This window comes from Neomonachus schauinslandi, chromosome 7, assembly GCF_002201575.2.
Source record: "Neomonachus schauinslandi chromosome 7, ASM220157v2, whole genome shotgun sequence".
Lineage (NCBI taxonomy): Eukaryota > Metazoa > Chordata > Mammalia > Carnivora > Phocidae > Neomonachus > Neomonachus schauinslandi.
The window spans coordinates 91,664,325-91,678,600 of record NC_058409.1 but is presented as its reverse complement, the minus strand read 5'-3'; the positions used below and the strand labels follow the sequence as shown (position 1 = coordinate 91,678,600).

General features: G+C 50.0%; 2 protein-coding genes across 3 annotated transcripts in view; one reads left to right on the top strand and one right to left on the bottom strand.

Annotated features, from left to right (window-relative positions):
* Positions 1–14,276, top strand: part of KCNIP1 (potassium voltage-gated channel interacting protein 1) — a 330,114-nt gene that overhangs the window by 19,566 nt on the left and 296,272 nt on the right. The gene's annotated exons all lie outside the window — the stretch shown is intronic.
* KCNMB1 (potassium calcium-activated channel subfamily M regulatory beta subunit 1) lies at positions 332–9,442 on the bottom strand. The gene is made up of 4 exons (XM_021698259.1): positions 9,330–9,442; positions 7,014–7,171; positions 5,385–5,556; positions 332–1,242 (listed from the first exon to the last, which is right to left on the bottom strand). Exons 2-4 carry the CDS (start codon positions 7,145–7,147, stop codon positions 973–975), a joined length of 576 nt encoding a protein of 191 aa, XP_021553934.1. The 5' UTR covers positions 7,148–7,171; positions 9,330–9,442; the 3' UTR covers positions 332–972.

Sequence of the window (14,276 nt, the reverse complement as noted above, 5' to 3'; positions counted from 1 at the left end):
CTGCTGAGAATTTAGAAAAATACCAAAGGTAAAAAGAGGGATGAGAAAAAAAATTAAAATTAACCACCATCCCAATCCTCAATCCCACTGTTAATATTTTGATATACTTTAGTGTATTTTCTTTTTTTTTAGTGTATTTTCTTATAGCCTCTTGTGATATATATATACACACATATATATACACACATATATATTTTTATTGAGATACTGATATATAACATTACATTAGTTTCAGGTGTACAGCATAATAATTTGATATTCATATATATATTGCAAAATGATCACCACGGTAAGTCTAGTTAACATCTGCCACCATACACAGTTACAAATTTCTTTTCTTGGGATGAGAACCTTTAAGATTTACTCTCTTAGCCACTTTCAACTATGCAATACAGTACAGCTAACTGTCGTCACCATGCTGTCCCTTATATCCCCAGGACTTCAGTATTTTGCAACTGGAAGTTTGTACCTATATTTGTTAATATTGGAATAAAAACGTACATAGCACCTAGTGTCCTACAAGCAAATTCTAAATGTTCTCTATACATGGGAGCTGCTGTGGTTTTCATTATGGAATTCAAAGAAGGAAGCGAGGTCTGCCAAGGATGACAAAGCTAGGCCTTCGAGCCGACCACAGGTATGCCGGCACGGAGACGAGCATCCTTGTCGTCTGTGGGCTGGTGGGGGCGCAGCAGGAAGTGGGTTTCAGTCAGCTGAGTGGGGACAGGTAATGGGAAGTGGTCACCAGCCGGCCTTGAGCTCTCTGAAGCACCAGGGAACCCGTGTACATTCTTAATCAGGAATGACATGACAAAGGGACTTCCCAAAGCCCATGCAGGTAGCAGAGGTTGTTATGGGACGGAGCAGAACAGTGAGAAGGCAGGGGGAGGGGGCAGGGGTACCCAAGTAGGGAGCCAGCTGGGGACCCACCCAGTCCCCTGCGGCCCCCGCATCTCTGTGGCAAGGATAGGTCTACTTCTGAGCCGCCAGGATGGAAAGGGACTGGTTGATCTTCACCATGACGATAATGAGGAGACCTCCGGTCAGCAGGAAGGTGGGCCAGAAGAGAGAGAAGAGGAGGGTCTGGGGCCCATAGAGGCGCTGGTACAGGACACTGGTCTCATTCTCCCGACTTGTTGAGAAGCAGTAGAAAATCGGTTTCTTGTGGAATGTGGCCCTGACGTTCTCCACATCAGCCCGGGCCGCTTGGTAGTTCTCCAGGCTGCCTGGGATGTAGGAGCACTGTGGGGGGAAGGCAAGAGCACCCATGAAGTTGGAAATCCTGGTTTCTCTGGGAGAAATGAGGGGCCGGCCTGAAGTAAAGAAAAGTGCTGGCTTTGGAGTTGGGCTTCCAGGTGGGAGTGAGGTCTGTCAAAAGCTTGGCAGGCTGTGCACTGCCTGGTTCTAGAGGGTTCCTTCACAGTGTCACGTGTGAGGCGGGTGGCCCAGGAGCTGCTCACTCGGAGGCAGGGGCCCAGCTGGAGTTCTGGCTATAGAACCTTGGGCAAATTGCTTACTTACCTTTCTCAGCCTTGCTATCTTCTCTCTTGAAGGGGTTAAGAGCAGTATGTCTTTCAAAGGATGTTATTAAAGATGGACTTCAAACTTAACTAACCAATGGGTGACACAGACCAAGTGGGCTCCATATTCGGATTCGGGGCAGAGGTCATACCCTCAGTTTCCCACAGGGCGTGTACACATAATGTCCACAGGTAAAGTGGGTGAAGGAAGAAGATGGTAAGAGCCAGCTGACACTCGCCTTGTGCCATGGAGGACAGTCAGGGACTGGGGGGGCCTGGTGAAATGGAGAGAGCCAGAAGCATCCAGACTGGCAATCTTCACTCCATCTAGACGATGGATGCCATGCAATCCAGGAGACCTACTGTAGCCAGGCCTCCGACATTTCAAGAAAAGTCAGAAAGCCAAATTTTAAGGTGAACTCCCACAATTTTAAAATATTGGCAAAAATGCGAATTGCAAACCCTTTGAGGTCTAGCTCTGTGTGAGTGAAACAAAAGATATTGGCAAGCCAGTATTTGACACTGGGATTCAAAGGAAGGAGAGAACACATTTGAAAGAACTTACACAGGTAAAGCACAGAACACACTTAATTCGCACACCGATTGTTGTTATTGGGAGCCTCTGGCTTGGTCAGGTGAGGTCCAGTTAGAAAGCTCTGCAGAGGAAAACTCTGCACAGTGGGGAGACCCTGGTTTTATCTCTGTTCTGTGCCGGGAGGTCTGAAGGTTTTTATGTGAGGCTCTGGAAGGTTCTACAAGGTGGGTCCCCCACAGCACCTGCAGCAGACTAGCTGGAGGGCTGGCCAGAGCACGGGTTCCTACTCACTCTGAATTGTTGAGGGTGGACCCAGCAAACAAGTGACTCCTTCATGCACAGTAGTTTGAGACCACTGGCCTGGGACAGTCATGTCCGAGATCAAAATGTGGAGTGTTGAGCCGGCTTCTCCCCAGGCCTCGGTTACTCCCTGGATTTGAAAGAGACCCTGTCCCCAGGCGGCCTGCCCTGACAGCACTCATCCAGCAGTAAAGAAGATGGTTGCATCACGGTCCTGACAGCCTGGGGATGGGGGAGCTGTGTCCAGAGCCGGTTCCCAGCCAGCCAGGGAGCAGCTGAGGCTGGGGAGAGCTGCCTCCAAGGAATCTGACATTCAAAGTTGTTGGGCACTGCAGGGTCCCAGGAGCAGCTGAATTCAGAATTCCATGCGGAGAGGACCTCGCCTATCTCCCCAATGCCTCTGACTATGACCTTGGGTAACCGACCCCATTGAGCAAAGGTGTGGCTGTGGAGCCAGAGAGACCTGGACTCAGCCACCAGGTCCAAGTTGTGTGACTTTGGTGGGTGCCACCACCTCTCTGAGTCTTATAAATTAGGTCTGTGAGGGTAGCTACCCGGATGACTTGTCATGGAGACGGGACTGGAAGGTGCGCTGCAGAAGCTGACCCGGGGTGCAGTGCGGCAGGGAGACGCCAGCAACCTCAGGGTCAGGCAGGCAGCCTGCAAGCCAGCCCGCTCCCGGTCCCTATCACACCAGTGATCGCTTCGGCTTGACTTTGGAAATTTACTTCTTGCTCCTCGGGAGAAATCAGCAGCCATCAAATGCCAAAGAAGAAGCAGGAGACCTGGTAGGAGTTGATTCAGGGGGATTTGGGGGCTCTACCCCCATCTGGTGGGGCTGAGTCATGCTAGTGTTGACAGAACAGGTCTGGCCCCCTTGCACTGTCCAAACCCACTTCTCTGTAACCCCCCCCCCAACACTGTCAGTAATCCCAATGTGCACCCTCGGCACCTTGCCCTTCCCATCCCATCAGCTACCAAACTGACCGTCGGCAACCATCCCTACTGCAAGCCCAGTCTCCATCCTGGCTGTTGGCCATGGCTCCAGCCCTCTCTGCCCAGCCACTGAACTTCACAATCCTCTGTACCACTCTGATCATGCACCAGGCCCACAGACCCTTTAAACACTGGTTGCTCACAGAAGTAATTTTAAACCTCAGACTCCCCTGGAAAGTCCAGAGATGGTGTAGAAACCCAGTTTTGTTCAGTCCCCAGATGGTTCCAGTGCATGGCCAGAGTTGAGCAGGGCTAGCTTGCCCAGTCACATTTTAATTCCATAATTCGGTAGTCCTTGCAGAGATGACAGGAACACAGCTCGTACATTGCCAGAATATCATTAGCACTTCCCTTCTTTACGGTTCTTTACGGTCTCCTTGAATTTAAATTCCTGGGACCCAGTAGAACCTTCCCCTGGGGGAAATGCTATGGGAAATGGTGGATCAGTTAGGAGCCACTTATGACTTGACTCCCTGCTACAATCAGCACCATGAGCTTTCTTCGGAGTGAACTTGTTCCAGATAAAGCTCTGGCCTTCTGATGGAATCGCAAAGGAACTTCGAGTGTTCCGAGCCCAGGTTGGTGAGAGACCGTCCTGGTGGGATCAGAGAGTGCTGACTGCCTTGGCATTCGCTCTTCCTACGCTTGCTGCTCAGGCAGATCACCCCCACTTCTCATGAGGTTGAACCAGTGTGGCTTTTGGTAAAATGGTGGTTGTAGATAAACTTAGCCCTTCCCCCAATTCCCTTCCTCATGCTGGACTTTCACAGCTTTAAAAAAAATTCCGATTGAACAGGAACGCCTAACTCCATGCTTTGTGGGACGGCTTCCTCCACCTGCTTCCCTCACGGTGCTGGGCTGTGTTTTGCCCTGGGATTCAACACATACTTCTCCTGGCCTACTGCATTGTGTCTGCTGTCTCACTCAGACATCCTTAAAGACTATCTTTTGAGCAAAAAAAATCTGTAAAGAGTTTGCTACAATCTTTTTTTTAAATATGGGAGTGAATTATTATCCATAACTTGTAGCATTCTTTGTTAAGGTTTTGCTTCTCTCAGAAAAACAAACAAAAACCTACCACAGACCAAAAGCTTTCTGCTTCCATAATTGGGTCGTGTGGAGCCCACCTGTGCAGCCTCCCTGCGCCCCACTGCACCCTGTGTTGGTGACGGAAGCACCCCTCCCAGTCCCGTCTCTTCTAGGCCCTTCCTCCCGCCGCGCCCAGGTCTCTGCCCTCCCCTCACCAGGCAGGCAGCCCTCGTGTTTCTGGGTATCTAACAAAGCCTGAGCCAAACGCTTTTCGAACACCCTCACCTGGCTGTTGGCTGGAAAAAGTCACTCCCGCCTTTAACCGCATGATTTTGTCTGTTCCTCTCTGTGGCACTGATCCCTCCCCACTAGATATTATTTCCCACATGAGCTCTCTCCTCCTGAGTCCAGAGCTCCTCACACAGGACGTGCTCCGTGACTACTGGATGAATGAGTAAATGAGGGAATGGATACGGCCAACTTGTATTTTCTGGAAGAAAGGACAGGATGGGGGTCTGGGGGGGGCAGTGTGGAGAGGTAGTGATGGGAAAATCTCCCAAGCACTGGCCTCCAGAGATTGCTTCAGCCCCAAGCCTCTGGTTTCACTGAGGGGGGGCCAGTCTAAGGGATTCTTCTCCGTGGGGTCAGCTCTGGGTCTGGCCTCTCATTTGACTCACCCTATAGAAGTGCCTGCCATTCACCTGACGTGGAGCCCAGCACACCACACAGCCTCTGAGTCCATCAGAGCACTTCGGCAAAGGTGGCATCCGGGTCATACAACACTTAGTGGCACAGTGGGGATTCAAACCCAGGTCTCTCTGACTCCAACCCAGAGCTGCTGAGTCTGGCTGGACCTCATACCAGCTGTGGACCCTTGTCAAGTAGGTTCGGTTTTCTCAGCCTCCACTCCCCAGAGCAGGGATGGGGATTCAGTTGGGAAGAGGCCCACACACCTGCCAGGGCCAAGGGGACACGTGCCCATCACCCCCACCCCCAATCAGTACCTGCTGGTTCTGGTCCCGAGTGTCCTCTGTGTGGTACAGCACAGCCCACCGGCCCACAGCTGACACGTTGACCCACAGGCATGGGTACTGGGGTACCTTCTTGCCCTCCAGTTCTTGCTGCTCCCTGATGTTGGTCTCAATCAGATGGCACATGGATTTCTGGGTCCACACGCTGGGGAGACCATGCACACACATACATATCTCAGAACCTGGGCGGCACAGAGCACCAGGTTTCAACCCCTTTAAAGAGACCTAGGGCTGGGATCCTCATCTTGCCATAAGCATCCAGCACTGAAGGAGTACGACCCCAGAGCCGCTGGACCCAAGAAAAGAACCATAGAATCAGAATATCAATGCTTATTAGCCTCTTCGACATCATCTACATAAATGGTTCTCACACTGGCTGCTGACCCAAAACCCTGGGGAACTTTTGAAAAGGTTCCCATGTCCAAGCCACACCCCAGAAGGGTTGAATCAGAATTTCTAAGGTGGGCGATGCTCAGGCCCTGATATGTTCTTAAAAGCTCCCTGCCTTGGTTCTGCTAAATAGCCCAACCCTGAGACCCCTTATCCATATCATCCTCACCTTGCAGGGGGTGGGAGGAAAAGCTCAGAGAGCTCAAGTGACTTTTCTGAAGGCACACAGGACCTGAGAGCAGGTCTGATGAGCTTCAGAATCTGTGTCTTTTCCCCCAAAAAGAGTAGATGCAGAAGGGGCTTGATTTGTGCCAGGGTAGGGAAGTGGGTGGGGATGGTGCGTAACCAGCAGATAACGGGTCACAGGCATACAGCAGCTCTGAACAGAGCCTCCCTTGGGTAAGATTCCAACCTGGAATCACTCCAGGGTTATAAAAAGTGAGGAAGAAGCAGGCCCAGGAGAGGCTAACAGGCTCATCAACACATCAGCAAATCAATTGTGACTCATCTCGCATCTATCAGGCAGGACACACAGTGGCAGATGGAGGGGCTGTCAGCAGCTGGAACAAGCCCCAAGGCGAGGGTCGGAGACTTCTCCTCAAAAAACAGGTTGAGAGAACTGAGCACATTTGCTCCAAATAGAGAACGGATCAGTAACGTCACAGCTTTCCCTTCAAAAGCTCAAGTGGTTGACTGTCAGGGAGCAAGAAACATTCTCTGAGATTCCAGAAAAGAGCTCCACGGGAGCAGTGTTGACTCAGTGTAGACATTTCCTACTTCTCAGAAAAGCCCCCAAATGAAATGGTATATACAATGAGGTCCTGAGCTCCCCGTCCCTTGAGATATTCAACAGGAGGCTAGACGCCCACCTGGCCACGAGGTTTCAGAGGGGAAGTCCAACTGTGCAGACAAGCTATGAAAATCTATAGCCTCCAATTTCTTCTGGGATCAAACTCACACTGGGGCATTTGCTCTGATCCTTTGCTGCTTCTTGTGAGAAGGGCCTCCTACGTCTGCTACCCCCAAGCCCCAGAAACCCAGGTGAGCGGCGTCCAGTCAGGCACTCGAACCCTTCACCCTCAGAATGATGTCCAGCCTTTCCTGCCTGGTGTGAAGTCAAGGGGAGGGGTAGGAAGAAGGCTGGGGTTCCTGGTAGACCAGACCCATAGGAGAGTGGCTGGAGGATGGGGGCAGGCGGGGAGAGTTCCGTACCTTTTCTGGTAGAGGGGCAGCATGGTCGTGCCCAGGATATAGTAGGCGATGACAGCGCACAGCACCATGGCCACACCCAGGCAAAGGGCCCGGGTCTCTCCCCGCTTCTGGGCCATCACCAGCTTCTTCCCCATGTCCACTGCAAGCTGTGGTCATTTCTAGAGCCACAGAGGTGAACAGACAGGAGATCAGCACAGGCGACGAGTAACCCACAGAAGGGGGGACAGGTAAGAGGGGAGGGTGCTCAGTGATCAACGTCACCTCTAGTTTGCTATGGAGCTTTGCAACTTCCGAGGGCTTTTTGACCCCATGTAAACCTCCCATCAACTCTGAGAGGCAAGTGTTATCATCCCCATTCTACAGTTGAAGGATCTGTGGTTCAGAGAGGTAGCGTGACTTGTCCAAGGCCACACAGTATGTGATAGGTTCAGTAATGGCCCCCAAGAGGTCCATATTCTCAGCCCTGGAATCTGTGAGTGGTACTTTACATGGCAAAGACCTTAATTTAAGGATCCTGAGATGGGGAGATTATCCTGGATTATCCATGTAGACCCTAAATGTAATCACAAGGGTCCTTACAAGAATGAGGCAAAGGGAGATGATGAGACACAAAAGAGGAGAAGGTGATATGACCAGGGAGGAGAGACTGGAGCGAGGTAACCACATGCCAGGAAGTATGAGCCGCCACCAGAAGCCAGAGGAGACAAGGAACAGTGGATTGTCCTCTCAGCCTCTGCATAGAGTGAGCCCTGCCGACACCTTGATTTCAGCCCTACTGACACCTCGCTGGCTTCCAGAACTACGTGAGAGGAGATTTCTGTTATCTGGGACTCCCAGGTTTGTGGTGATTTGTTACAGCAACAATAGAAAAGGAATACAGGAGATAAATGAATACAGTGGGCAGTAGGGGTGGGACATCTGAGCACTTTCTCCTAGGACACTCGTCTCAGAAAAACCTGGAGCATTTCCCAGTTAACAAACAATCCTCAGGCTAGGCTGGCTGGGCTGGGGGCAGCAAGCAGAGAAGGGGCAGTGGGGCCCCCATCCAGCTAGGTGGGCTGAGTTCTTTCCTGGAGCATGGGGTGCACCCGAGGGCTGCCCTTGGCATGTGCCCTACCTTTCAGGCCCCTCAGTCCTCCTAGCCCCGGGCACACTAGATGCTGGGAAGGCAGGAGTGCTGTGTGACCAGCTCTGGGAAGTCAGGAGGAGAGGAGAGGGGAGGAGAGGAAAGGTTCCCTTGTCACAGAGAAGTCTGAACCCTGCCGCTTGCTCAGACCCCACCTGTCTGTAATGCTCTGGGGAGATTGTTGCCTACACCGAGTGAGTGGCTTTGCAGAGTCATGATCAATGCTCCTAAAACCTCACAGGATAAAAGAATGGGGTGAGGATATGGGTATGGATATAGGATTTAACAAACACAGTGAGAGCCTTCAGGCAGGAGGAAGGGTACACACTGCTGATGTCCCCTGAGGTCTGGACAGGAAGAAAGGGATTGTAGCTCTAATAGGAGGGATTTCAGTTAGACTCCAAGAAGAACTTCTCGATTTTGAGAGTTGCTGAGTATCTCTGAACTTTTTGGCTCTTATCTTCCATTTAGAAAAGTCACTCAACATCTGGGGTGGATTTAGGAAAAATGGAGAAAGGTGAAAGAAGATAGGACCTGGCATTTTGGTTGACATTCTTTTCCTTAAAAGGACAGAGCACAGAGTACAGTGTTAAAGGGTTTGATAGAGTGTGGGGCAGGGAGGATTCTGAGGTCAGCAGATCTGGGATCAAATCCTGACTTCACCACATAGCAACGGTGTGGCTGTTAAACGAGAATAATAGTATGTGCTTCAGAGAGTTCTGACAAACATCAAGTGACATACCAAATATCACATATTGATCCTGTGTCTGGCCCAACGCCAGCTCTCAGTAAATATTGGCTGTTACTATTAACAAAGGGAATCCCGAAGGTTTGGAGCAGAAGTCCCCAGTGCTCTTGCTGAGCCTATTTTTGTCCCACCCGTCCCCTGGGGACAAGGGCCAGGACTGGGTCCTGCTGTCCAGCCTGCTGCCCTCTGGCTGCTCTGGAAGCTGGGACCTGAGTGCGAGGACACTGAGCTACTCGAGTGACCCAGCCATGGAGCAGGCTACCAGACCGCGGGCCCAAACACCAGCAGGTCTAGTCTTGGCTGAGGCCCTCTGGAGCCCAGAATCGTGATGGGCTTCCCTAGGAAGCGAGTTCCCGCTGCCAGCTTCCCTCCTCCAAGATCTCCCCTCTAGCTCCAGGCTTTGGAGAAACCACTGCCCAAGTGCTCTGGATGCAGTACTCACAGTTTCTGGTGCCCGGGAGTCTTCAGCAGGCAGAGACTTTTGGCCTGGCCCCCAGCCCCCACCCCAAAAGAGGCTGCCTGAGCTGCAGCAGGAAGCTTGGGCTCCCAGCCCATCTCTGGGAAAGCGGCCTTTGGTCCCCATCTGGGACAAGCCTCCATGCCCAAACATGGTCAAGTCTGAGCACACAGCCCCGGGACACAAACTCCAGAAAGTCGATTCCAAGCCCAGGAGATAAGGGCAGCTGTTCCCCAGGCCCCCACACCTGCAATTTCCAGGGTCTGTAGGAAACAGATTTTGAACAACAAAAGACTGAGCAAAACTGAGAAGCCGGGAAAGACCATCCTGGTACAATTAGAGACATTTCTTCGTCACTCAGTCTCTCTGGGCTGGCAGAGAAGCCAGGAATAGGAAATGATTTTCCTTTTGTTGACACGAGGGAGGGAGGAGGAGTTAGAGCTCCAAGGGGTTGGGCTTATCAGCTACTAGGGGGCTGGCATATTCCCACAGGAGCATCCAAACCCTCCTGAGCCTTTGGCACTTACATGCTGTGTGACCCTGGGCAGGTCACAGCACCTCTCTGAGCCTCAGTTTTCTCAACTACGTTATTGGGATTTTTTTAAACTAATTTTGCTGAGGGTAATGATGAGTGTTAGGGATAACAGAGATTTGAGGCAGAGGAAGAGAAACCCACCTTTTAAAGCCCAGCCAAGCAGAAGCTAAAAGCAGGGAGGCCTCCACAGCTGCTCCAGCCAGCCAGGCCCAGGGACAGCCTGCTCCACCAAGCGGCCTCCCAGAGACTGTCAAAGTAGTTTGGGGTCATGGGCAGAGATTTGTTCCTCTCAATATGGCAAGTGAGCAGCAAGGGGGTCTCTTAAGGCCTTAGACCTCGCAGGTAGATCGACAATGAGGGATACAGGGCCTGGAATGAATCCCCAGAGAAATGGTTTTCCAAGATGGTCCTTGGCCCATCCAGGAGCCAGAGAGTCCTTCTGGGAACCATGAACTAATGCAAAAATGCCAGTCTTTCCTCCCGCTCCCCTAGGGGAGAGAGACACTGTGTGCGAAACAGAAGCATTTTTAAGTAGGACCAAAGGGCTGCTTGCTCATAATTGACTGAATGAGTGATTAAGGATTACAAATTTAGAATTTATAAGCAAACATTAGCATTCTTCACAAGGTACTTTTCCTCTCGGAAGATAGAAACAGGCAAGGAATGGGGACTGTAAGCTCTTCTGCACAAAAGTGAGCCCCCCTCCTAAATGCTGGGACAAGCTCTGTTCTCAAGGGGATGTGGAGAAAAACTCAGGTCCCTAGCTGGCTGTGGGGCAATAGGTGAAGGGCAAGGAAATAATGATGCTACAACAATAAAGATTAGTGCTCTGCATTAACACAGGCTGTTAGAAATCACAAATACCTTTCCAACTCCAAACTTTCAACACCCTAACGTAATAAGCACTGCTGGCCCATAATAACCTATTCAGGTAGAGATTTTTCTACCCATTTTATAGATGGAGTAAGTGAGGTTCAGAGAGGTTAAATAAAGTGCCCGAGGGAAGTTACATTGTATCTCTGAATCTCAGTCTGTCTTTTTCTAGAATAGAGATAGTTATACCTAACCCCTCAGTGTTTTTGAAAAATAAGAGATCACCTAAGCAGATGGGCAGGTTGTATTTTCCAAAGTTGGCCACGCCAACATGCCTCCCATCCACATGCTCGCCTTTCAGTGTGATATCAACACTCCTCCATTAAGAAGGGCATCTGTGTCCTTCGACCTTGGCAGAGCTCTGTGACCACCTTACCAATAGAATGTGGTGGAAGTGACACTGTGTGATTTCCAAAGCTAATTCATAAACAGTGATACAGCTTTCACTGGGTGCCCTCTCTCGCGACACTTCCCTCGGAGCCAGCCACCATATCATGTGGGAACCAAGAGGCCACACGCAGGTGCTCCAGCTGACAGCCCCAGCTCGGTTCTCAGCCAACAATCAGCATCCCCCAATAACATGTGAGGAAAGGAGCTTGCAGATGACTCCAGCCCCCGCCTTCACGGCCCCCAGCTGAGACCTCAGACATCATGGAGCAGAGACCAGCCACCCTGCTCACACTCTCTGAATTCTCCATCTACAAAATCCATGAGCAAATTAAATGGTTGTTGTATGCCACTATATTTTGAGGGAATTTGTTATGCAGCCCCAGTAACTGGAATATACTGTAAGTGATTTAAAAGTGAAACTTACTGTTGCTGGTGATTGTGGTAGTGTTAAACCAGTGAGGATGAAACAGCCGGAGACGGCTGTATGGAGTGTTATGGGGGAGCTTTAGAAATGCTCTCTATATTCTTATCTCAGGTTGCTCACTGCTGCACAAATGGAATAGAAGGACAGTGTTACAAGAGGGAATTTTCATTTACCGAGCAACTATTAAGTGCCAGGGCATGAGCCACGTCCATATGTAAATACATATACATATATACGTGCATACATATACAATATGCATATATACATGTGTGTACACGCGTATGCGTGCACACATGTATGTGCATGCACGTATATACACTATGTGTATGGCATATATGGGTATGCATGTACACTGACACATATACATACATATACATGTGTGCACATGCATACACATGCATTCACATGTATGTGCATCTACAGGCACATGCATGCACACAATGTACACATGCATACACACGCATGTGAATATACGTGCTTACGCATACACATGTGTAAGTATGTGTGTACACGTACACACGTATGCATACACAAACGTACACACAGATCCATTACCCTCAGCCGTCCTCACAAAAGGTCTTGTTTCTGTGATTTGCCCAAGGTCGCTCCCCTGTCACGTGATGCGATGGAGCCTGCTGGGAGCCTGTGCTTGCTGAATCCACAGCCCATCGCCGTCCCTCCGTGACTCCCTGAGGCCCAGTCTGCAAGAGAACCAGTGTTTTTTCATGAGTCTGCTTCAGTGGCTGTGCAAGTCCTTCTCCTCAGTCTATAGCCCTTTCTGGATTGTGCATCCACTTATTTATTTAAACCCTTTTGAATCAGTATCTACTCTCTGCCACCACTTGGGATAATAAGTCCCATAAATCAAATTGGCAACCGTGTCCTGAGCCCGGGCTGAGGGTGTGAGTCGCCCTCTGTCCCAAGGAAGCCACTTGCTCACAGACACTCGAAGACCAACCGTGCAGGGGCTCTGAGTACATCCCTGTGCTGCGGTGGATCCCGGTGGGGAAGGGACGATGTGGATTTTTAAAACCACAAATAGGCACAACAGAAAAATAACAGGATATATTTTCAGGGAGAGAGAGTCATAAAAGACAGAGGAAATCACTGTGAAAGATTTTTCAATGCAGTTGAGAAGACAAATGTCCATATTTGAATTAAATGGCAAGACTGGACGTGACGAGGAACACGACAGGGCCGCCCCCTCTTGAGTGAAGGGAAGCCTCCCGCCTTTCTCATCAGACTCTTCCAGCCGTGTTTTGCTTCCCCTCATATTTCTTACTTAGTGACAAGGTATTTTAGCCTGCTGTATTGTTAACATAATTGTAAGCAGCTTCAAATCCTCTTTGAAACAAGGAAGAGCATAAATAAATAAAGAGCACTGCTATCCATCTGTGCGGTAAGATCATTTTCTTACGCCTCTTCCTAACGGCAAAATCATCCATGCTCACCGTGGAAAAGTTGTACCACAGACAAGTGCAGGGAGACGATGAGGCGCAGTAATAACCCCGCCACTTGGAGGGAATTGCTGGTCAGGGGGTGTCGGTGTCCTTGCAGACACTCATAAGAGGATGCATGCATTCTCTCCGTCCAGAGGGCAATTCCCTGTGTCCCCACCTGCTAGGGAGCTCTTCCTCTTCCCTGGGACTCGGTCCTGGGGTCCTCACCTCACCTCCTCGCCTCCTGGGCCAGGTCAGTGCTGTGATTTAACATTCTCAGAGCACCGTGTGCAACTCCTTCAGAACACTCCTTGTTCTTGTAACGTTATGTTTATTCATGTACATTCCTCATCCACGGGTCTCCCCACTGGAGTGGAAGCTCCCCAAGGTCCGGGGCAAGAACTGTTCTTATTCAGTGTCACATCTCTAGATAAACAGAGAATGTTGGGGATTTGCTGTGGTTTGTGGTTTAGTTTGAAAAACAGTCTTTTGCCTTTTTAAAAAATATTCACCATCTTACCCATTAAACAACAACTCCCCATCTGTCCTTCCTCCTTGGCAGCCACCATCTACTGTCTGTTTCTCTGGGTCTGATTACTTTAGATGCCTCGTATAAATAGAATCATACCATAATAGCCCTTTCGTGTCAGGCTATTTCACTCAGCATAATGTCCTCAAGGTTCATCCATGTCATACCATTTCACCGGAAAAAAACCTCTTGCTCCTTAATGTAATAGACTATTGTAATCATTTCCCCATACTAGAAAATATTTTTTAAAAGTTTGCACAGTACTGTTTTATATGGGTAAGCCGTAGTATATTTAACTGAAGCCATGTTGTTGAATATTTAGGAATGGTGCTTCTTTGCTTATTAGTGGAGCTCAGAGTCGCCTCTGCTGGTCGGCGGTCTGTTCCACCCATCCCCACCCTCATACCCATCATTGTTCTGGAACTGACAGGTATGGCGGAATTGGATTTATAAGGACACAGTTTGGGGACCAGAACCTGGGGATGAAGATGACAGAACCATAGAAGTGAAAGATGGCAGCAGGATATAGTTTCCTAGCCCAGTCCAGGACTGATTTGAGCCTTGAGGGGAGAGGGAGAGACAAGGCAGAGGGAATAGGTCAGGCTGATGGAGCTGTTTTCACACCATAGTCTTTGGGACTCAGACTCTGGGGTGATGAGAACAAAGGGCTCACAGTGATGTTGGGGCCCTGGGCAGTAGCCCCCTAATAAGGGAATCTGCATCATCACTTATGGCAACTGCA